The following is a 25,343-nucleotide window of genomic DNA, read 5'->3' on the forward strand; positions in this document are numbered from 1 at the left end:
TGACCGTTTCATGCAGTCCAATGTCAAGTCTGAGAACTTTTTTTTTTTTTTTTTGTTGATGTTTTTATTGTTGGGTGATGAGTGTGTTGCATGATTCTTGCATTCAGCGCAGATTCTTAGACCATGTTGACTTGAACCTGTGGTGTTACTCTGCAAAATTTTAGTTCTTAAAGCTAAAATTGTATTGAAATTGAGTAATAAACTTAGGTTTCAAGTGAGAAGTCTCTTTAAAACCATAGGATTTCTTTATTGGCTATTGTAAAACTACTCATATTTAAAAAAAAAAAGTGTATCACTTAATTTTTAACATAGTCTTCCTTTAAGATTATTACACTTGGTACTACAATGCTTGATGGCCTTTATCGTCGTCCGAGAGAAGTCCGAGGCTCGGACTTCTAGCTACCTGTAAGTTTCCGTAGTGCCTAAGTATTCCCGAGTCCAGCCCCCCCCATGAAGATATTCTTTCAGATTTGGAAACCGATGGGAGTCGAGAGCCAGGCCTGGTAAATATTGAGGGTGAGGAACTGATTGAAAGCCACAAGCATGTACAGCCGCCTATACAATGGCAAGGGTGCATTCTTCTGGTTCAGTGGCGGCAACATTGCTCTATTTACACCATTCCATTCACCTGGAATGGAATGGAACTGTGACGGGGTTTAGACCCATGATCCCCTTTATTTACTTATTAAATGCATTCCTCACTTTTATCAGAAGCTTGGACCTTTGCATTGGTCTTTTCTATTTCACTTGAGCCAGTAACTCCCTGTACATTTCCAGAAGAATAAGGCATCACCCTGCCAGCAGACAGTTTTGCATGAATTTTGCAGGGAAGGTAGAGGCCAGTGGGGCTGCTATATTTTTAATTTTGGTGCCTTGATGATTGATACGTTCATATTACCATCAAATTCCACAAATCTGGTTGCCAGCAAGTTTAAGTACCGTACTTGATTAGCAGCTCCATAGAAATCTATACCAGGATGCCTCTTAGAGCCATTATTCAGTATGCTTTTGGTTACTTATCTTGCACTGAATGTGTGGAAAGCCAATTTGATGGCTTTGAAATCATTCTTTTGTTCGTTATTTTCCCCGAGTATGTTTTTAGACGTAAACACTTGATGTTATGAAAGTGTTATACATTTCTTAGCTTTTTTAGAGCAGTATGAAAGAATTCACACACACAAGTAAACCAGAGCGAAGATAAAAAGTATAGCACAGATGAATATAGGGATGATGTGAATTTGATAAGTAATGCTTGAAAGTGAGAATGAAATGGGGGGAAGGGACAGTTATATATATAAAGGGATGGTTAAGATACCGAGTGAAGAGTAAGTGGGAATGCTAAAATACTGTACAATTGAGTACAGTACTTGCATGAGGTAACTAAATCAAATATTAGTGAAAGCTGTAGTTATTGCTGGAAGTGAAATGTGTTCATTGTACATTATCTAACACTTCACTTTTTATTTACCGATTAGCCTGTCATTTTATCCAGAGCAGACAATGTAAATATTACTTTGGCTTTACCAGTAAACCTACTAATTTCGTTCGTTCGCTTCGTTCTCATGAGTATTTGTTCATTAACCATTCCGATAATGCTTGAATAACTACATGGCTTGGTGATAGTACCATGTGTGTCCAAACTTTAATAATAAACAGTGCGTGGGACGTTGGAGGAAATGTGCATTTTTTGGCAGTGAAATATATTGTTATTCTCAATCTCTAGGATAAAATCTATAGAGATTGAAGATGGGGAACAGATTCACAGACTGAAAAGGAATGTGTAATTATTTGAGTGTAGTTACAGGATGAGAGCTACATTCGTGGTGTGTGTGTTTTCCCAGCACTTTGTCATGTTTTCCCAGCGCTTTGAAATTAGTTTTTGGCCTCTACTACCACCTCGCCTAACTTTGTTCCAACTGTCTATTAACACTACCGTTTAGTGTAAAACACTAAATGAGCAGTTCCAAAGTGTGTGTAAAATGAAGTTCACATATAACCCCACAGAGGAGTCCTCGAGATGAAGTGTAGAAATTACTCTAGGAGATAGCCAGAAATAAAGCAGTTGGACCAAATGGAGATTCACCTTGGGTTCTGAGAGAATGTGCACCTGAGCTGAGCTTTCCACTTCAGTTGATATTCCAGACATCTTTGTGTACAGGAATCTTAGCATATACAGGTACAGTATATGGAAAATGACAAAAATAGTTCCAATACAAAAATGTTAGCAGAGAAGACCCTTCTAAATTACAGACCCGTATCATTGACAAGTGTGGTAGTCAAAACACTAGAATATCTGGAAAGAAGTAGCAGACTGTCACTCGAGGACAATATGAAGGATGTTGTATGAGGAACATATGCTACATTTTCCGATTTCAGCAATCCTTTTTAAATATAAATACATGGAGCCGGTCGGCCGAGCGGACAGCACGCTGGACTTGTGATCCTGTGGTCCTGGGTTCGATCCCAGGCGCCGGCGAGAAACACTGGGCAGAGTTTTTCACCCTATGCCCCTGTTACCTAGCAGTAAAATAGGTACCTGGGTGTTAGTCAGCTGTCACGGGCTGCTTCCTGGGGGTGGAGGTCTGGTCGAGGACCGGGCCGCGGGGACACTAAAGCCCCGAAATCATCTCAAGATAGCCTCAAGATGGATTGCGAAATACTAAAGAAAAAGTTCACGACTTTTGAGAGACCCAAATAAGAATATGCAGCAGTTGTATGGGAGGAGGAGCGCAACAAACTGCAAGAGTTGCAACGATGTGCAACAAAATGGCTTCTGGAACTAAGATACGAGCTATGAGGTGAGGCTAAGAGGTGATAAGTATGCCAAAGCTAGAAGATAGAAGAAAGTGGTGATACGATTACTACATACAAAATAGTAGCTGGCATCTACAATATTGATAAAGAAAAATTCTTGAAACCTGGAAACTTCAAGAACAAGAGGTCATAGTTTCAATATGAACTTGAGTCCTGGCTTTGTTGCTGTGGACTCTTCCCTTTCACAGTATATACTCAAATGCTCTAATCTTTCTAACAAATGTGACTTAACATAAGCTTACCCCTTCCATTTATCTTTCTCTTTCCTTTTCTTTCTCTCTTCTCCCATTTTTCTGTTCATTGTCTTTTCCTACGCTCCCTTGCTATCCTCTTCTTATTCCTATTACTATCTCCTTCGGTGGTTTTAATAGGAGCTGCCTCGTATGGGCCAACAGGCCTTCTGCAGTTCTCATTATTACTACTATCCCCTACACCTGACTTTCCTCCTCAGCTCTCTCTTGCCTATTTATTGCCTGTCTCTACCTCCTCATCACAATCGACTTGAGAATGGTCCAGGACGGACCGAAACGTCGTCGTCCCTTCACCTTCTAGTGTGTGGTCTGGTCAACATACTTCAGCCACGTTATTGTGACTCATCGCCTGCAAGAGGTCATAGATTTAAAGTACAGTATGGAAACAAGGCTGGCAAAAAACACACTAAAATTCGCTTTTACAGAGTTGTAGATGATTGGAATAAGCAAAGTGGGTGGTGGTGGTGACCAAAACCGTCAGTGTTTCAAAGTGTGACACGACAAAGATTACCAGGAAGGCAACGAGCATAGCTCTCATCTTGTAACTACACTTGGGTAATTTCCAGTCTGGACCAAATAAGCACTATGCCATTCTTAATGTGGGAGATGGGACAAATATAATGCTTATTAATGAGAAGAATGTATAAAAGAAAACTGGAAAAGTTGTAATGTTTAGCATTGCAACTTTTCATTGTGGAGGGGAATGCCTGACGCTCTCATTCTGAGCATTACCTACAGTAACCCCAACATCAATTTACAACATTGTAGTAACTGGTGGCATAGTGGTAACACGCTCGCCACGTGTCTCTTGGACGAGTTGGTCTGGTATCGAGTAATGGCCGAGGAGGGTTGCCCTGGGCCCTAACTGTTTGGCCTTGTTCACCCAGTAATAATTAGGTACAAGTTAACTGTTTGGCCTTGTTTACCCAGTAATAATTGGGTACAAGTTAACTGGCCTTGTTCACCCAGTAATAATTGGGTACAAGTTAACTGTTTGGCCTTGTTCACCCAGTAATAATTGGGTACAAGTTAACTGTTTGGCCTTGATCACCCAGTAATAATTGGGTACAAGTTAACTGTTTAGCCTTGTTCACCCAGTAATAATTGGGTACAAGTTAACTGGCCTTGTTCACCCAGTAATAATTGGGTACAAGTTAACTGTTTGGCCTTGTTCACCCAGTAATAATTGGGTACAAGTTAACTGTTTGGCCTTGTTCACCCAGTAATAATTGGGTACAAGTTAACTGTTTGGCCTTGTTCACCCAGTAATAATTGGGTACAAGTTAACTGTTTGGCCTTGTTCACCCAGTAATAATTGGGTACAAGTTAACTGTTCGGCCTTGATCACCCAGTAATAATTGGGTACAAGTTAACTGTTCGGCCTTGATCACCCAGTAATAATTGGGTACAAGTAAACTGATGGACAGGTTGTGTTCCAGGGATAACTAGTGGGTAAGGCTTACCATGAACTATGGGATGGAAGAGCTCTAATAATGGTAACAGGAGAGGGAAAGTTTTCTGCTCCTGTACCCATCTGTGTTTAAAAAAGAAAATGGCCCAGTACTGTTAGTATATGCGGCTTTTTCTGCAAGTGGCCCAGTACTGTCCTGTTGACATCAGAAGTGTTAAAAATAATGTGAACGTGTTCCTATTTTACTAACACAGTTGTGTACCTTCGGTAAATCAAGAATTTCCGTGCATTTTTCTTCAAAATCGTTTATTTTGAATTAAAAATGACAGACAGTGAGAATAGTCTGACAAGACCAGGTACTGTAGTAGAAAAATAGGAGGTATGTAGACGATGAATCACAAAAACATGGATGAAGATATGATGACCAAACAACACACCAGAAGATGAGACGACGACATTTCTGTCCGTCCTGGACCACTATCAAGTCGTAGAGCAGACAGCACACTGGACTTGTGATCCTGTGGTCCCAGGTTCGATCCCGGGTGCCGGCGAGAAACAATGGGCAGAGTTTCTTTCACCATATGCCCCTGTTACCTAGCAGTAAAATAGGTACCTGGGTGTTAGTCAGCTGTCACGGGCTGCTTCCTGGGGGTGGAGGCCTGGTCGAGGACCGGGCCGCGGGGACACTAAATGCCCCGAAATCATCTCAAGATAACCTCAAGATGTGTGTGGAATACACACATGCGATTTAATGTTGGTCTAGGGTGGACCAGAACGTCGTCGTTTCTTCATCTTGAGTTATGTGGCTTGGTCGTCAAGAGGAGGTATGTTAACGTGGTGAGAAGGCTAACTTGATGTAGGAAAAGTAATCAAGACTGGGCAACGAGGAGTGTTGTGTTGGTACTAGTGCATTGTTTGAGAGAAAAGGAAGTTGAGAATTTTGTATGTACTGTATTGGAAAGTTTGTGTACAGTGGTAGAGAATCTGAGAGAAAAATTGACCGTAGCATCAATTTCAATGTGTTAGATGAAACCACTTATAAAGATAAATCTGGCTTTTAACCAAAAAAGTACAGATTTGTTTTACATATATTTTGAGTTTCTCCTTATGGACGCTTATATAGTTTCATAAAATTTTTGAGAAAGAAAATTCAAAATTTCTGAAATACTAGTATAATTGCAAAGCATTTGAAAGTTCTGAATGGGTCAGTAACCAATTTTGTGTGTGTTTTTGAGGTTGCACTGTGCAGAATACATATGAATACAAAACCCGGTGGCCGAGCGGACAGCACGCTGGACTTGTGATCCTGTGGTCCTGGGTTCGATCCCAGGCGCCGGCGAGAAACATTGGGCAGAGTTTCTTTCTTTTCTTTGGGAGCCGGTCGGCCGAGCGGACAGCACGCGGGACTTGTGATCCTGTGGTCCTGGGTTCGATCCTAGGCGCCGGCGAGAAACATTGGGCAGAGTTTCTTTCACCCTATGCCCCTGTTACCTAGCAGTAAAATAGGTACCTGGGTGTTAGTCAGCTGTCACGGGCTGCTTCCTGGGGGTGGAGGCCTGGTCGAGGACCGGGCCGCGGGGACACTAAAGCCCCGAAATCATCTCAAGAATCATCTCAAGAAAAGGTAAGAACGTGAAAACTGCTCATATGACACCACCTCATTACCGAACAGGCATACACACACACACAAACGATCGTGCACCTTTGGTGAGGGTGGTGGGTTATGGTGATTAGTGAACGCTACATGCTCTGCTTGCTGCCTAATTGAGCCAAGATTCAATCCAAAATTTTGGCAAGAGTATTTGCTGTATTTCTCTCGGGCACTCATATTATTGTACCCAGGCACTGTAAACCATGACCTGTCGGTAGTGAAGATGATATACAATTAGAAAAGGTGTTAATTATATACACATTTGTACTGGGATGTTTATGCACTTAAGGTCTGCACAAATGGTGGGTTTCAAGTACTTATACTAAGTATAATTATAAATTACAGAGTCTTGGTTAAGAGTGAAAAATTGTACCTGCCATCTATTAAAGCTTGAGGTTTACTGGGCATGGCTGAAGGTTGTGTAAATAAAATTCTTAGGGAGCAAAGCTTTCCAGATGAATGAGTTTTTAATTCTGTAGCACAGTACATAATTTTCTAAGTATGAAGTCATTGATAATTCATGGATTCTGATTGATTGATTGATGAAGATTAAGCCACCCAAGAGGTGGCACGGGCATGAATAGCCCGTAAGTGGTGGCCCTTTCGAGCCATTACCAGTATCAAAAGATGATACTGGAGATCTGTGGAGGCGCAACTGCACCCTGCGTGACGGGAGATGTCTCCCGGACCAAGTGGTGACCAAATGGTGTCATGGATTCTATTTGATTAGTTTTGCCTTCCACTGGTTGTTTTGGGGCATAGCATGGCTGTGAGGAAGATGTTGATCATTCCTGTTGTCAGACCTCTTGAGGGTTTAAGCCAAGTGTTTATAAATGCCTCTAAATGCCCCATTTCTTCTGTCTTAGTAACTCGTGCATTTCATCTTTGGGACTAGTCTGGTAGCATACCCCCACAACTTCAACTTTTATGCTTAATGAGATATGATTGTTTAGATTTCAAATGGCAGTTCTTATATTGGCCTCCCTTCCATATGCAGCTGATATTTGTTTGATGTGGGACTTAATGTGATGTGGGGGTTAGGTGTAATATCAACCCCCCAAATATTTTTCTCTCAGTATACACTGAAATCACAATATGATATATCAAATGAACAAATCCTCAAGGGCCATCATGAGGGCTTGAACCTACGCACAGGATGTTCCCGTGCTATCCCATACACAGGATGTTGACTAAAGTGCAGCTGGGAAGGGGTGCCATAGGCACAATCAGAGAACACTGTTTAAACATCAGAGGTCCATGGTTGTTCAACATCCTCCCAGCGAGCATAAGAAATATTGCAGGAACAACCGTGGACATCTTCAAGAGAAAACTAGATAGTTTTCTTCAAGGAGTGCCGGACCAACCAGGCTGTGGTGGATATGCAGGTCGTTCCAAGCAACATCCTGGTTGACTAAACTCTCACAAGTCAAGCCTGGCCTCGGGCCGGTTTTGGGGAGTAGAACTACTCCCAGAACCCCATCAAGCAGGGAACATCCTCTGGGTAGGTTCGAATCCTCATCACAGGCCTTGTGAATTTGTTCATTTTTCTCTCAAATTCTAGTAGGGTTTCTCTCCCATGTGCTACCTTATGCCTGGCCTGCTGTTCCAGCACCCAGCTTCATCACTTTGCACTTGCTTGAGTTAAACTCTAGTAGCCCATGGAGGAATCATTCTTTCATATTGTTAAGGTCATCCTGAAATTTTTGTGTGTGTGTGTATGTATAAGTATATTTGGGAAGCATTCATTCTGGCAAGCATGTGTTACTGAACATGATGAGTATTAGTTCATTGATTCTAACTTGAATTTTCTTTGTTAGTTTCTTTCTTGTCTTTCTTTCCAGGTAAAGTTTCTAAAATTTTATTATATACTTTTAGGGCTTGACACATTGCTAAAGAACACATTTCGCTAAAACACATGCTAAAAATACATTTCTTCGCATGTGTTTTTTTGTTCTTGCTAAAGAACACATTTCGCTAAAACACATCATTTTCAGAAGCAAGGGGAAAAAGAATAGAGATGGACAATGGCAGCAGTGTATTTTGTATTTGATAACCACCTCATAACATGATAACCACCTCACACCTCTAGTGTGAAGTAATTATCATGTTAAGGAGACGGGATAAATTTGCCCTTCACTTTCATTGGCCAGCTTTGGCTGGACGGTAGAGTGATGGTCTCGCTTCATGCAGGTCGGCGTTCAATCCCTGAATGTCCAAGTAGTTGGGCACTATTCCTTTCCCTTCCTCCCATCCCAAATCCTTATTCTGATCCCTTCTAAGTGCTATATAGTCGTAGTAATTTCTTGTAATAATTCCTTTCATTGGCCAGCTTGGGCTAGTATGTGTGTGGTGTAAACCGGTAGTTCTGGTTTGGTCTTACAGATATTAGGATACCTAAGTGTAGCTGGTTGTTCGTAGTTGGACGAGTGCTTAATACAAAGTATTTCAACAGTGTCTAATCTTCTATTGTCACTGTATCTGTCGATCACTACTGTGCTGCAAGTCAAGATTTTGGAGATGATCCAACCGGTCCTCTTACAAAGAACGTGGCTTTTCGATCATATGTGTTTTCGACATGTGATCATATGTGTCATACGTCTTGTAAAAAATGCTTGCTAGAAAATGGAAACAACTCACGAAAGTTACGTACTGTCCTGTTTTTCGTTTTGGGTCCTCCGGTAGGTTAATAAAGGTTCTTGTTTGGTAATTGGATTGTATGGAAAACGAATGGGTTAGGAATGAAATTTTTTAGTCATGTTTTTGCTTTAGCTTATGAAATTACTGTTTTGCTAGTTTTACTAAAAATATTATTTTTTTTAATTAACAACTGCATATGGAAATTAATAAGAGGTGGTGGCTAATTGGCTAAATGTCTGGGCCTCTTGAGTACACCCCGGTGAATGTCTGGGCCTCTTGAGTACACCCCGGTGAATGTCTGGGCCTCTTGAGTACACCCCGGTGAATGTCTGGGCCTCTTGAGTACACCCCGGTGAATGTCTGGGCCTCTTGAGTACACCCCGGTGAATGTCTGGGCCTCTTGAGTACACCCCGGTGAATGTCTGGGCCTCTTGAGTACACCCCGGTGAATGTCTGGGCCTCTTGAGTACACCCCGGTGAATGTCTGGGCCTCTTGAGTACACCCCGGTGAATGTCTGGGCCTCTTGAGTACACCCCGGTGAATGTTTGGGCCTCTTGAGTACACCCTGGTGAATGTCTGGGCCTCTTGAGTACACCCCGGTGAATGTCTGGGCCTCTTGAGTACACCCTGGTGATGTGTCATGATTTAAGAGCACTGGTGGTGGTCCTTTTTATTGTACATTGTTCAATGTCATGTGCAGTAAATGGTTCTGGTATTACCTAAACTATTCTTGTTTTAAGACCAGTTTTATGCAACGTGTTTTGTTGCTAATTAGGATCTTTAGAAATTGTATTGCACTGATCTCTCTCTCTTTTCATGCACTTCATTTTAACTTTTGCACATTAAAGCCACTTTTATGCTCATAACTTTTATATGCCTGAAGATGCTACCCTTTTTATGTTGCTAGTGCTATAATACACACTTGTAGTAATGTGTTTATGAAGGTTTCTAAATTACTCTCCAAACTGTTTAGGGTTTATTATTTCTAATGAAATAATTATCTTTGTATTTGTGTGTGTGTGTGTGTGTGTGTGTGTGTGTGTGTGTGTGTGTGTGTGTGTGTGTGTGTGTGTGTGTGTGTGTGTCTTGTTAACATTTTGCCATAAGTTTTATTTAACTCTTGGGCCACTAAGAATTATAATGGCTTCAACACCCACAGGTGCAACAACAACAAAATTCCAACAAATTCTTTTGTCTTATAAAAGTGTTCATTTGTGTTCCCTGATCACGGAAAAAAAAAATTGTAGGTGGCATATTTTGGCCACAATCGGGTGTGGAAGTGAGGCAAAAAAGAGGTGTTGACAGAGCAGTCACCAGACAAGGTCTGTTCTGCCCGAGCTGTCAGGCGGCAGTTGCCACAAAGATATTATTACCTAATTATTTCAATGTCTGATTTTTTCTTATTTTTCTTCAGTAATATTATTCAATAGTGTGTATTGTGGTATATTTATATAATAAAATGTGTGAACCATCGCTGTACTCAAAATTATGGTGTGCATATTAGTGATTTAATTACCATGTTCATAAAACAATAAACAAATAGTTTTGCTGTTATTACACTATATACGCAGGTTATATATAAGTATCTGCATGTTTTGCTCACCATAACGAACCACTAAGTTGGTATTATGAGTCAAAAAGTGAGGAGTGACCGCCACATACCAGCCAGCCACTCGCTGCCACTCACTCCCTCCCTCAACAGCACCTCACTCGCCCACATTCTCCTCCCCGATATTGTTTTTCCATTTATTGACTATACACAGGAGTTATATATAAGTATCTACATGTTTTGTTCACCATAACTGTACATCTAAGCTTGTGTGGTGAGTAAAGGCAATAAGACGTAGCTACTCACACAGTCAGCTGGTGGTGGTCGCCCTCAAGGCCAGACTCACTAATATTTCTCCTCCAACAATATTGTTTGTGGTGTTATTACACTATATACACACATTATATATGAGTATCTACCTGTTTTATTCACCATACCTGTACAAATAAGCTGGTATGGTGCCCAAAGACCATAGTGGCCACCAGTAAACATGACAAGTCGTGCAGACGACGCACCTCCCTCACCAAAATGGCAGCTCCCAAGCTACTCCTATTGCTGTTATTACACTCTATACACACGTTATATATAAGTATCTACATTTGTGTTCACCATAGCGAACCACTAAGCTGGTATGGTGAGTGCAGTCAATAAAAGGTGGCCACACAGTCAGAAGATGACGTCACCTCCCTCCCTCCCACAGTATTACTCCTCTCTCCATGGAGCACAGTGCTAAATATCACCACAATCCTGCTATTATCAGAATCCTGGTCAGTTTAATCACAGTCAGGGGTCTTCTGTAATATTATCATTAATAAATAATAGCATGAATACATATATTTTGACATTTTTAGGCGATGCTGTAGTCACAAGCTGAACAGCAGTGCTGTGCGCTCATGGTGCGTGTGTCAGCCTTGGTGGCTCGCTCAATACTGAAGCCCTCACACCCAGGAATATTGGCCACGATTTTTTTTTCTAGGTGGCGTCTGTCAACTATCGGTCGTGGCTGCACTATAGCTGCCCCTATCCCATGCGGAGCGTTTAAATTAAGGCACTAGACACTAAAACAGCTGTTAATGTATTGTGTGGTTCCGGTTTTGTTTCTCAAATCAACATGTATTGCACGGCCTAAGGGTTAAACAAGGATTTGTTTGTATTTTATTTCTAATAAAGTACATCTGCTTCATTTCTTCCAGTCATTCTTTAATTGGCAGTGCAGCATCTTAATAATGGGCTCTATTTTATTGTAGGCTTCCTTGCTGTAAAGTGCCTTGCTCAGTGCTTTATTTTGATTCCAATTTTTTATTTTTTTTTTTATTAAGAATATGCCATGATGTGCTGGCTTGTGCATCAGTTAGGATAATGACCACTTTGTTTTTGTTTTTTCAGACGGGCGTAGAGATATTTATTCACTGTACTGTAATGCATCTTTTAATGTGTATGGGAGGAATAATATGTTTGAGGATATATCTAAATAGGTTGTACTTGTGCAAGCAGTGTGAAAGTATTTCGAAGAAAACTGGCAAGGTAGTGAATGGGTTGTTGAGACTTGGACGAGTCTTCCGAAGTGTATCCTAGAAAACATTTTTATAATGTACAGTGGAGAAATTTAATTTTTGTTACAATTTGTGAATAAAATCTAGTCTCAAGTGTGATTAAAGTATTGATAAAGAAATAAACGTAAAATAGTGGAGAATGAGGACGTTAGCATGTTTTCTTAGCCTGAATGTTAGGAGGCGCTACTCGAAATGCACGCGTTGTGAGCGAGCGTGTTTCCCGTGACTTTCTAGTTAATAATTCTCGTGCTTGCACTCACTGGTATGTAAGAATGCCTACTAGAGCCATGAAGTCTTGTATATTGATTTCATTGCCGTGGAACTTTGTGAACTGCTCATGCATGGGTTAAATGGATTAAAGTACAGTACTGTACAAGGCAAGGAAAAAGTAGTACTGTAATGCCATCTCTCTTCCCTCGTTGACCCGAGATGCATACTGCCCAATTTTGTGATGCATCCTAATACAGTCCTTATGTTCTCTCTCTCTCACCCCCCTTCCCCTTTTTATTCTTATTCTCTTGTATCAATGCTTTCCCACTCATTTCTCCTCCCCCCCCATTCTCTCCACTCATTTCCCCCTCTCCCTCCTCCCTGCTCATTCCCGCCCCTCCCTGCTCATTCCCGCCCCTCCCTGCTCATTCCCGCCCCTCCCTGCTCATTCCCGCCCCTCCCTGCTCATCCCCGCCCCTCCCTGCTCATCCCCGCCCCTCCCTGCTCATCCTCCCTGCTCATCCCCCCTCCTCCCTGCTCATCCCCCCTCCTCCCTGCTCATCCCCCCTCCTCCCTGCTCATCCCCCCTCCTCCCTGCTCATCCCCCCTCCTCCCTGCTCATCCCCCCTCCTCCCTGCTCATCCCCCTCCTCCCTGCTCATCCCCCCTCCTCCCTACTCATTCCCCCTCCTCCCTGCTCATCCCCCCTCCTCCCTGCTCATCCCCCCTCCTCCCTGCTCATCCCCCCTCCTCCCTGCTCATCCCCCCTCCTCCCTGCTCATCCCCCCCTCCCTGCTCATCCCCCTCCTCCCTGCTCATCCCCCTCCTCCCTGCTCATCCTCCCCTCCCTCTCTGTTCATTCTCTCCCCCCTTCCTCCCTGCTCATTCTCCCCTCCCTGCTCATTCTCCCCCCCCTGCTCATTCTCCCCCCCCCCCTGCTCATTCTCCCCCCTCACCATCCCTCCCCCCCTCACCATCCCTCCCCTGCTCATTCCCTCCCCCCCCCCCTTTCCTCTTCCCACTCAGAAGTAATACAAAAGCTTTGCTTGCCTATTTCTGTACAATATATAATGCACAAAACAGGAGAAGCAGCAGCCTCGAGAATTCAGAAAAGACGTGCAGAGGATTTTTGTACGCGTTTTATTTTTGCATTGGTGGGTCGTGCTTTTATGACGCATGCTGGCGCATAGGAACACGGGTATCATAGAACGTGAATGGTGAATGGTAGTTTACAGTGCAATAGATTATCGTGGTTGGATTATATTTAAATGCTTATTAGTTTCAGAGATGATTTGAATTTATCTAATATTAAACAAAATATTCATTACATGCCCATATCCATTATTAAAATCAACTTTTGATCTAATTGTATAACTGACTACTTCCTAGGTTTGTGGACATTTATTAATTGTATTTTATTTTACACATGCTCTCAGAGGAGATAGGTGTGTGTGAAGAAATAAGAGGTAAGCGTCAGGTCACAGGAGAACCTTCAAAAATCTCTAATTTGTCTTATTTGTATCTTAATATGTATTGGTTTCTCTGTCCGCCAGTGTACTCATGTGTCCTTGGGTTCTTCATGAGTATAGGGGCTTGTAGTATAGGAGGTCTTTGTGTTTGCTAATGTGTTGTACAGTTATTGCTTGGGCCAGTTGAGAAAGAAAAGCTTTGTGGTTAGTAGGTGTCTCGTAAGAAGATAGTTGTTGTATCAACTCTCTCACTAATTTGATTTTTGAATAATAACTTTTGTAAACTTTGTCAAATAATAATTTTTCTTATTTGCATTGACATGTTTCTAATTTACGTTTATACAAAAATTGATTACCATTTTGGGTGATAGCTGAATATAAAAGATATTGAATTGATCAGCTTTGTCAACAATGGTGATTCAATGTTTTGTTTATTTTGCCGTTTGGTTTTCTTAATCCTCCTCCTGCAGCATTCATTGGGGCCTACTTATCATGTGTGGCTTTTTGGACGCAAACTCAATAATTCAAGCTTATGAATTTATTCGGAAAATGTAAGGGTATAGTAACAGAAGGTCGAAATTGTACATATTTTGACTGATATGGGGTCCGTAAGTAAGTTCGCGAGTGACGTCATCATTTCCTGGTCGCCCGGGGCAGGATGCGCGAGTTGCCGTGAATATATATATTTTTTATTTTTTGTGCACAGTTCAAAATACATTTTGTTTTTTCGTGCCATTCCTATGTATAATGAACATGTACACTGTATTATGGTAGTAGAACATCCGTACTGTCCGAAGACACTGTGTTATGTGCATGACACATATGTACACACATGTTGCACATATTTCCCATGCATCATACTAATTTATGTATATATACAATCTATTTACACACTATCACACACTATATACATTCACCATCAACACATTCAGATCTTCGTAAGTATCAGCTGCCACACCCTCACTCCAACATCTTACTTGCCAACATTGCTCCTCCCACCATACTGTTATTGTTTTTATTACACTATTTACACATGTTATATATACCTATCTACATGTTTTATTCACCAGAACTCTGCAAGTAAGCCGGTATTGTGTCCAAACTTTACAGTGGCCACCATACACTGCATGAAAAATCACACAGCAGCCAGCAGACGACGCTATGATTACATCACCGCCTTCACCAAAATAGCTCCTCCCAACATACTCCTGGTGCTGTTGTTATACTATATACACACATTGTATATACCCATGTACAAATGTGTTCATAGCGAACCACTAAGCTAGTATGGTGAGCAAAACAAGAGTGGCTGTGCCACCCCCCCCCTCCCCATCCCCTACACACACACACACACACACACACACACACACACACACACACACACACACACACACACACACACACACACACGGATGGAGGTGAAGCTGGAGGATGGAGGTGAAGCTGGAGGAGGCAGAAGTCACACTGCAGCAAGCTCCTGGAAATATCGAATTACCTAAGTATTGGGAACAGGTTGAGGGCTACAGTGGTGTCCCAGGTTACATAAAGGTTCAGGGAAGAGTAAAAGCAAATAAAATACAATAAACAAGTAAAACTGAGTGAAAATAGTCGAGTGGAAAAGTTTGTTTTGGTCTAGAACAAAATCAAAGATGGCCGCCGCCACCACCCCCACTGAGAAGGTAGACACACCATCAGATGATGGTTTCAAAGGATTCTCAACACAAGATATAAGGAAAGGAGGTGTTCTTGGCAGGTTAGAGATAATTGAGGACATGCAAATGAAGTATGAAGAAAAAGTGCTTAAATTAGAAGAGGACAATGGAGCTCTTTGGAGTGAGCTTTGCACTCTAAAAGGGAGTATGCTGCAACAGGGTAAGATTATTACTGCATTAACAGACAAGGTAACAAATCAGGAGGAGCAAATCAAGGAACTAGTGAAAGAAAATGAGGCATGGAAAGTGAAGTGTGGTGACTTTGAAGAAATAAACAAGAAGATAGACTCATATGGTGAACAACTCCAAGCAAGCCTAAGGGCTAACATAGAGTTAGGTAAGGATCTCCAACTGGAAACTTCACTGACAACTCACATAGAGGAGGTGAATAAAGAACTAGAAAAGTATAAAGAAGAAATAAAAGCGACATATGCTCAAGTTGTAAAAGAGAAAGAGACTATCAAAGAAGTGTGTTCGGAAGTCAAAAGCAGAAATGGCCAACAAGAAGCAGAAATTAGGCAAGCAATTAGGAAAGAACTGGTTACCAACAGTAAACTGGTACAAAACACTGCAGATAGAACTAAGTCCATAATCATTTTTGGATGTTTAGAGAAGGAAATTTCATCTAGGGTGGACCGAGCGGCAGAAGAGATGAAAATCATAGAGAAAATAGTAGGTTTAGGAGAAGGCTCAAAGGAAAATGTCAGTGATTTTAGAAGAATAGGAAAATATGAGAAAGAAAAGAACCGCCCCTTAAGGGTGACCTTTAATGGAGTGAAAAACATGATGGAAGTGCTAAGAAATGCCAGGAAACTGCAGAGTGATGAGGTTGGCAAATCTTGGTCAATAAGACAAGACCTCTCCAAGGAAGACAGAGAAAAGCTGAAAATGAACTTAATTGAGGCAAAACGGCTAAATGGGGATAGAAATGAAGAAGACAGAAATTCTTTTTTTTACAAAGTGACAGGGACTGGAAAGCTTGTGAAATGGTACATAAAAACAAAGCAACAAGATCAGTAGTGGAAGGGGGAGTAAAGAGCAAAGGAAAAGGGAACATGTTCCTGAAAATTGTATATACCAACATAGATGGAGTGAGGTCAAAAACTTTGGAGTTGCAAGATATAATCCAGCTTAGGGTCCCAGATATTGTTGCATTATCAGAAACGAAACTTGAAGGAAATATAATAAATGAAGTCATATTCCCAAGAGGCTACTCAGTTTGGAGACGTGACAGGAAAACTAGGAAGGGAGGAGGAGTGGCTGTACTGGTGAAAAAACACCTGAAGGTAAGAGTTAATATTTGAAAACCCTCGAGATATTGACATAATGGCATTGCAGGTCTGGAATCAGGATGATAACCTGATAATTGTAAATACCTACAGCCCACCAGCAAGCAACACGTGGACAAAGGAAGAACTGGATGACAAACGAGAGGGCCTCATAATGGTCATGAGAGATATTATTGTACAAGCAGATAAAGATAAATCACGACTGTTGATACTGGGGGACTTCAACTTTAGAGCAATAGACTGGGAGGCCTATGAAGCAAGAACGGAGGACTTTTGGACATGCAGATTTGTGAACCTCATTCTGGAGACATTCTTGTATCAACACATAAAGCAAGCCACAAGAATGAGGGAAGGAGATATACCGTCAGTACTGGATCTAGTATTCACCAGGAAAGAAGAAGAGATTTTTGACATCCAGTACCTTCCTCCCTTGGGAAAGAGTGATCACGTCCTGTTAGACATTAAATATGCTTTAAGATATCATCTAGAAGAAAATGGGGACAGTGAAACAGTTGATAAACTCGATTTAAAGAGAGGCAACTATGGGGAACTTCGAAATTTTTTTTAATGAGTGTAATTGGACAGAAGTGTTGCTAGGCAGGGAAGTAAATGAAATGTATGCCAAATTTTTAAAACTATACGAGGAAGGCACACAAACATTCATACCAAAACAGAGATGCAGGACCAGAAAACAGGATTGGTTCGACAGAAATTGTGAGAGGGCAAGAGACCAAAAGACACAAAAATGGAATCAGTATAGGAAGAGGCCAAACCCCCAAACATACCAGCGATACAAAGATGCGAGAAACAATTATACAGCAGTAAGGAGAGAGGCAGAAAGAAATTTTGAAAAAGGGATAGCAGATAAATGTAAAACAGAACCGGGCCTATTCTACAAATTCATAAACAACAAATTGCAGGTAAAGGATAATATCCAGAGGTTGAAAATGGGAAACAGATTCACGGAAAATGAAAAGGAAATGTGTGAAACATTAAATGAAAAGTTCCAAAGTGTGTTTGTACAAAATGAAATCTTCAGAGAACCAGACACAATAAGAATTCCAGAGAACAACATAGAGCGGATAGAGGTGTCTAGAGATGAAGTGGAAAATATGCTAAAGGAGCTCGGGAGGAACAAAGCAGCTGGCCCAGATGGCGTTTCACCATGGGTTCTGAGAGAATGTGCATCTGAGCTCAGCATTCCACTTCACCTGATCTTTCAGGCATCCCTGTGTACAGGAATCGTAGCAGACGTGTGGAAACAGGCTAACATAGTTCCAATCTACAAAAGTGGCAGCAGGGAAGACCCCCTCAATTATAGACCTGTATCATTGACAAGTGTAATAGTGAAAGTATTGGAAAAGCTAATCAAAACTAAATGGGTAGAACACCTGGAGAGAAATGATATAATATCAGACAGACAGTATGGTTTTCGATCAGGAAGATCCTGTGTATCGAATTTACTCAGTTTCTATGATCGGGCCACAGAGATATTACAGGAAAGAGATGGCTGGGTTGACTGCATCTATCTGGACCTAAAAAAGGCTTTCGACAGAGTTCCACATAAGAGGTTGTTCTGGAAACTGGAAAATATTGGAGGGGTGACAGGTAAGCTTCTATCATGGATGAAAAATTTTCTGACTGATAGAAAAATGAGGGCAGTAATCAGAGGCAATGTATCGGAATGGAGAAATGTCACAAGTGGAGTACCACAGGGTTCAGTTCTTGCACCAGTGATGTTTATTGTGTACATAAATGATCTACCAGTTGGTATACAGAATTATATGAACATGTTTGCTGATGATGCTAAGATAATAGGAAGGATAAGAAATTTAGATGATTGTCATGCCCTTCAAGAAGACCTGGACAAAATAAGTATATGGAGCACCACTTGGCAAATGGAATTTAATGTTAATAAATGTCATGTTATGGAATGTGGAATAGGAGAACATAGACCCCACACAACCTATATATTATGTGAGAAATCTTTAAAGAATTCTGATAAAGAAAGAGATCTAGGAGTGGTTCTAGATAGAAAACTATCACCTGAGGACCACATAAAGAATATTGTGCAAGGAGCCTATGCAATGCTTTCTAACTTCAGAATTGCATTTAAATACATGGATGGCGATATACTAAAGAAATTGTTCATGACTTTTGTTAGGCCAAAGCTAGAATATGCAGCTGTTGTGTGGTGCCCATATCTTAAGAAGCACATCAACAAACTGGAAAAGGTGCAAAGACATGCTACTAAGTGGCTCCCAGAACTGAAGGGCAAGAGCTACGAGGAGAGGTTAGAAGCATTAAATATGCCAAAACTAGAAGACAGAAGAAAAAGAGGTGATATGATCACTACGTACAAAATAGTAACAGGAATTGATAAAATCGATAGGGAAGACTTCCTGAGACCTGGAACTTCAAGAACAAGAGGTCATAGATTTAAACTAGCTAAACACAGATGCCGAAGAAATATAAGAAAATTCACTTTCGCAAATAGAGTGGTAGACGGTTGGAACAAGTTAAGTGAGAAGGTGGTGGAGGCCAAGACCGTCAGTAGTTTCAAAGCGTTATATGACAAAGAGTGCTGGGAAGACGGGACACCACGAGCGTAGCTCTCATCCTGTAACTACACTTAGGTAATTACACTTAGGTAATTACACACACACACACACACACACACACACACACACACACACACACACACACACACAAAAGTTCCAAAAAGTGTGTTTGTACAAAATGAAATCTTCAGAGAACCAGACACAATAAGAATTCCAGAGAACAACATAGAGCACATAGAGGTGTCTAGAGACGAAGTGGAAAATATGCTAAAGGAGCTCGGGAGGAACAAAGCAGCTGGCCCAGATGGCGTTTCACCATGGGTTCTGAGAGAATGTGCATCTGAGCTCAGCATTCCACTTCACCTGATCTTTCAGGCATCCCTGTGTACAGGAATCGTAGCAGACGTGTGGAAACAGGCTAACATAGTTCCAATCTACAAAAGTGGCAGCAGGGAAGACCCCCTCAATTATAGACCTGTATCATTGACAAGTGTAATAGTGAAAGTATTGGAAAAGCTAATCAAAACTAAATGGGTAGAACACCTGGAGAGAAATGATATAATATCAGACAGACAGTATGGTTTTCGATCAGGAAGATCCTGTGTATCGAATTTACTCAGTTTCTATGATCGGGCCACAGAGATATTACAGGAAAGAGATGGCTGGGTTGACTGCATCTATCTGGACCTAAAAAAGGCTTTCGACAGAGTTCCACATAAGAGGTTGTTCTGGAAACTGGAAAATATTGGAGGGGTGACAGGTAAGCTTCTATCATGGATGAAAAATTTTCTGACTGATAGAAAAATGAGGGCAGTAATCAGAGGCAATGTATCGGAATGGAGAAATGTCACAAGTGGAGTACCACAGGGTTCAGTTCTTGCACCAGTGATGTTTATTGTGTACATAAATGATCTACCAGTTGGTATACAGAATTATATGAACATGTTTGCTGATGATGCTAAGATAATAGGAAGGATAAGAAATTTAGATGATTGTCATGCCCTTCAAGAAGACCTGGACAAAATAAGTATATGGAGCACCACCTGGCAAATGGAATTTAATGTTAATAAATGTTATGTTATGGAATGTGGAATAGGAGAACATAGACCCCATACAACCTATATATTATGTGAGAAATCTTTAAAGAATTCTGATAAAGAAAGAGATCTAGGGGTGGTTCTAGATAGAAAACTATCACCTGAGGACCACATAAAGAATATTGTGCAAGGAGCCTATGCGATGCTTTCTAACTTCAGAATTGCATTTAAATACATGGATGGCGATATACTAAAGAAATTGTTCATGACTTTTGTTAGGCCAAAGCTAGAATATGCAGTTGTTGTGTGGTGCCCATATCTTAAGAAGCACATCAACAAACTGGAAAAGGTGCAAAGACATGCTACGAAGTGGCTCCCAGAACTGAAGGGCAAGAGCTACGAGGAGAGGTTGGAAGCATTAAACATGCCAAAACTAGAAGACAGAAGAAAAAGAGGTGATATGATCACTACGTACAAAATAGTAACAGGAATTGATAAAATCGACAGGGAAGGATTCCTGAGACCTGGCACTTCAAGAACAAGAGGTCATAGATTTAAACTAGCTAAACACAGATGCCGAAGAAATATAAGAAAATTCACCTTCGCAAATAGAGTGGTAGACGGTTGGAACAAGTTAAGTGAGAAGGTGGTGGAGGCCAAGACCGTCAGTAGTTTCAAAGCGTTATATGACAAAGAGTGCTGGGAAGACGGGACACCACGAGCGTAGCTCTCATCCTGTAACTACACTTAGGTAATTACACTTAGGTAATTACACACAGTGAGGCTACCTCGATTCTCTCCCTCCCTCATCACAATTCCTCCTCCCACAATACTACACACATATGTACCATTCTCAAGTCGATTGTCACAATCGACTTGAGAATGGTCCAGGACGGACCGAAACGTCGTCGTCCCTTCACCTTCTAGTGTGTGGTCTGATCAAACTACATACATTGAATATCATGTTGATCAAACTCATACCAATCTGCTTGGGAAACCTACATTGCCACAATGGAATATTTTTCAGGTTACTACTAAAAGCCATGAAATGCTCCTCTTAGAATTATTACAAATGTGTTGGGGTTTTCTTTGTATTTTGTACTTTCAGTATCTAATGTATGATTTCTCTCTCAGAATCTGGAGATGGATGGATAGGTAGCGAACGCGACTACACATATGATGAATTATTAGAACGTGCGTTTAATCAGCTCCGAGAAAAAAATCCGGAGATGGCCACAGGCGAGAAAAAGAAGTTTGTCATGAAACCACCTCAGGTACGTATCGTCATGTAGGACTTTTTGGTCTTGTTTTACAAAATATGCTTGCCTCATTTTGTTACCTAACTAATGAATTGTATATATAAGCTATGCTTAAAGTAAGATATATAGCCCTGTATAATGATTGAAGTTCTTGTCTAATAATTTTATTTATCCTTCTAGGTTGTTAGGATTGGGTCTAAGAAAACAGCTTTTGCTAACTTTGCAGAAATATGTAGGCTCCTTCACAGAATGCCCAAACATGTACTACAGTTTCTCTTGGCTGAGTTGGGTACATCGGGAAGTATCGATGGTAAGTATTTGTACTATGAAATGGTAGCAGGATTGTTTTCATGGGTCAAGGTAAACTCCATTACATACTCCATAGACCTATTTATTATACCCATATTTACATCATACATGTAAAACAGACAATAATTTGTTTAATATTATGATAACCACATTTCCCTGTGAATCAACAGGCAGCTCCTGTTAATATCTCCAAGTGCCATACGTGTTAAATGATTGCTATATTGTTTTGACGTGCTATATTGAGGCTTAAATAGGGATCCAACTTGTACATACCGGGGCTCACATTAAGGCTGTTGTTACAATGTTTGATCAGAGCAGACTCGATCACGTTTCGTTCAACAAAATCCTTACTTTTAACACTTTCGCCCGGGCATGACGCAGCATTGCGTCATCCGTTTACTGTCGGTAATACCGGGGATGACGCAGCATTGCGTCATCCACTTTAAATAATCGCCAAAAATCAGGTTTTTATCCGATTTTTTTGGGACTGGTTTTAAAATGTGCGCCGATGTCTTCCCATTTTCTTTGTTGAGCCTTGTGGCCCTCAGGTGGCTTGGCACATGCCGTGGGCCCATTGTTTTCGCTTCACTGTTGTGACCAATGTCGCCTCCCCTCGCATCTCAAACGTGTGAACATTTCGGCTATTTTCCGTGGCTATATTTCTTACTGCGGCTTTAGAAACTATCTACCCTTACTCCATGATGGATAGTGATCATGAACAAGGCCCTTCCAGGAAGAAAATTGCGAAAGAAAGGCTTGAAAAGGGAGGGAATTGGGAGTGTAGCTGGAAGGCGTCCGAGCGCTCACTCGCGGCTAACGCGTGGCCCGTCTTCAACTCGTCAGCGGTTGGAGCGTGACCAGGTTTTTTATTTTATATGCTAATGTTCCTCTAGAGAATTCTATTGCGAACCCATTGAGACCAAAATGAAAGACCTAGGATAAAAATTGAGGTGACCAGAGTGAAAATAGTGAAAACATTTTATCGCGTTTGCGCGCTCCTGGGTAACTCGTTCGCACTTTCTCTGTTTGCTGCGGGTAATTAGCCGGGCTTTTGGAGTTTATATGCATTTAGTGCTGTAGAGAATTCTATTGCGAACACAATGATACCAAATTTAATCTCGTAGGACGAGAATTAAGGTGACAAAGTTGAAGAGAGTATACACTTTTCAGAATTTACGCGCGCTCCCGTGACACCCTGGGTCCCATATCACACAGTTAAGGGGTGGCGCGCGGGGTGAGCGAAAGTGTTAACAATACATTTTGCCCCTGTGAAGTCGATAGAATGATTACATAAACTGGAATGTAAATACAATGCACTGGATTGCTGGGCTGTACGAATATTTATTTATATTTATATTTATTTATATTTTATTCGTACAGCCCAGCAATCCAGTGCATTGTATTTACATTCCAGTTTATGTAATCATTCTATCGACTTCACAGGGGCAAAATGTATTGTTAAAAGTAAGGATTTTGTTGAACGAAACGTGATCGAGTCTGCTCTGATCAAACATTGTAACAACAGCCTTAATGTGAGCCCCGGTATGTACAAGTTGGATCCCTATTTAAGCCTCAATATAGCACGTCAAAACAATATAGCAATCATTTAACACGTATGGCACTTGGAGATATTAATAGGAGCTGCCTCGTATGGGCCAATAGGCCTTCTGCAGTTACCTTCTTTCTTATAATTCACTTATTTTTGGTGGTCAGGTGATCTGCCCAGGCGGATATAAAGGTCTGATCAGCAATCTTATCTTCATTCTACTTTGCTCTGATGAAGGCGAATTAGCCGAAAACGCGCTATGCATTTTCTATTTTTCACGTGTGGTTATTCTGCATATATATATATATATGTATGTATGTATGTACTATATTAGGCCTAGGAAGGTTAGCCTAGGTTAAGTTTTCTTTGCAACATTGGTACAAAACCTTTTCCGGTTTGTCCAATTCAATAGTACTGATTTCTACTTTACTAATTGCCTTTTTACGTCAATATATGTACAGTGGTCCTCATCGCTACTATAAGTACTACCTAAACAGGAGGATGAGCTGGTATCATCTGGGTCCTTTTTTTTGTTTCAAGTTGTTTAGTCTGGGGAGGAGAGTTGGAGTCTCTCTTTACCAATTTTAGGGTTTGGATGAGTCCCCCCTATATTTGGTAATCTTCCTTCATTTTCTTTTTCTGGTCAGCTGTTTTTTGCGACAAGTTCGTGAGGTTGTAGTTTGACTGGGTTTTCAAACTTGCTTTGTATAGTGTGCAGATAGTGTGTTCCAGATGCTGTCCCACGACATACAGTGGGGTCTGTTTAACCCTCTTGTATTGTTCAAGGGTTACACAAGACATTATCTGTGTACACACACAGAAGAATAACATGAAATACAATATTTGTTTTTCTTGCTGTTGCCCAACCACTTGGGTTGGAGGGTAGAGCGACAGTCTCGCTTCATGCAGGTTGGCATTTATTCCCCGACCCTCCACAAGTGGTTGGGCACCATTCCCTTCCCCTCATCCCATCCCAAATCCTTATCCTGACCACTTCCCAGTGCTATATAGTCGCAATGACTGTGTTTTCTCCTGATAATTTCTTTCTCTTGTCATTTTAAAAAACCATGACCTGAGAATAGGGAAAAAGCTCCAACATTGCAAGTCACTTTTCAAGATTGCAGGTATTTACTGAAGGCTTCAGATACCAATTGAGAACATCATGTACCAGGTGGTGTTTCAAATGTTGCAAAAGTGCCTAGAACATTATAAGATGTTATGCACACATTATGGCAGGACCAAAGAGCCAAAGCTTAAGCACAACCAGGCGAGTTCACTTTTACTTAAGTAAATACATTATTGTTCAGACATCTTAGGATTGGATGGGAGTTTCAAGGGTTAAACCTTTGTGTGTCATGAGACATCCTTTAGTGCTTGTATTCATAAGTTGTATTCACCTAGTTGTGCTTGCAGGGGTTGAGCTCTGCTCTTTCGGCCCACCTCTCAACAGTCAATCGACTGTTTCTACTACTATTTTTTTTTCCCCACACCACACACACACACCCCAGGAAGCAGCTCGTGACAGCTGACAACTCCCAGGTACCTATTTACTGCTAGGTAACAGGGGTATAGGGTGAAAGAAACTGCCCATCGTTTCTCGCCGGCGCCCGGCATCGAACCCAGACCATAGGATTACGTGTCCAGTGTGCTGTCCGCTCGGCCACCGGCTCCCTGTGTATAAGGTATGCCATACCCTACCTTTGTGGTAGTCTGTGTGGCTTTTTTCTGTTGGTGCTAGGGGTGGAGGCTCTTCTGCCTGTTGCAGAGACTGTGGTTATCTTGAGATGATTTCGGGGCTTTAGTGTCCCCCGCGTCCCGGTCTTCGACCAGGCCTCCACCCCCAGGACTAACACCCAGGTACCTATTTTAACAGGTACCTATGCCCCTGTTAGGTAACAGGGGCATAGGGTGAAAGAAACTCTACCCATTGTTTCTCGCCGGTGCCTGCAATCAAACCCGGGACCACAGGATCACAAGTCCAGCGTGCTGTCCGCTCAGCCGACCGGCTCCAAGGCCCCTTTAAGAGTTGCAGTGGTGGACTTCTTTGGGGCAGCCTTTGCTGTCCCATGTTCAGGAATCTGCTTA

The 25,343-nt window shown here is 41.5% G+C and overlaps 1 protein-coding gene across 5 annotated transcripts in view; it reads left to right on the forward strand.

Moving 5' to 3' along the window:
- eIF2beta (eukaryotic translation initiation factor 2 subunit beta) overlaps positions 1-25,343 on the forward strand; it is a 66,383-nt gene that overhangs the window by 27,041 nt on the left and 13,999 nt on the right. For 2 of the 5 annotated variants that reach the window (XM_045758342.2, XM_045758345.2), the window contains exons 4-7: positions 469-516; positions 13,513-13,542; positions 21,279-21,418; positions 21,584-21,713. In XM_045758342.2, the coding sequence (XP_045614298.1) occupies positions 469-516; positions 13,513-13,542; positions 21,279-21,418; positions 21,584-21,713 (348 nt within the window). The remainder of the gene's footprint in view (positions 1-468; positions 517-13,512; positions 13,543-21,278; positions 21,419-21,583; positions 21,714-25,343) is intronic. The other 3 variants (XM_045758343.2, XM_045758344.2, XM_045758346.2) reach the window with 3 other exon arrangements.

This window comes from Procambarus clarkii, chromosome 59, assembly GCF_040958095.1.
Source record: "Procambarus clarkii isolate CNS0578487 chromosome 59, FALCON_Pclarkii_2.0, whole genome shotgun sequence".
Taxonomy (NCBI): Eukaryota; Metazoa; Arthropoda; class Malacostraca; order Decapoda; family Cambaridae; genus Procambarus; species Procambarus clarkii.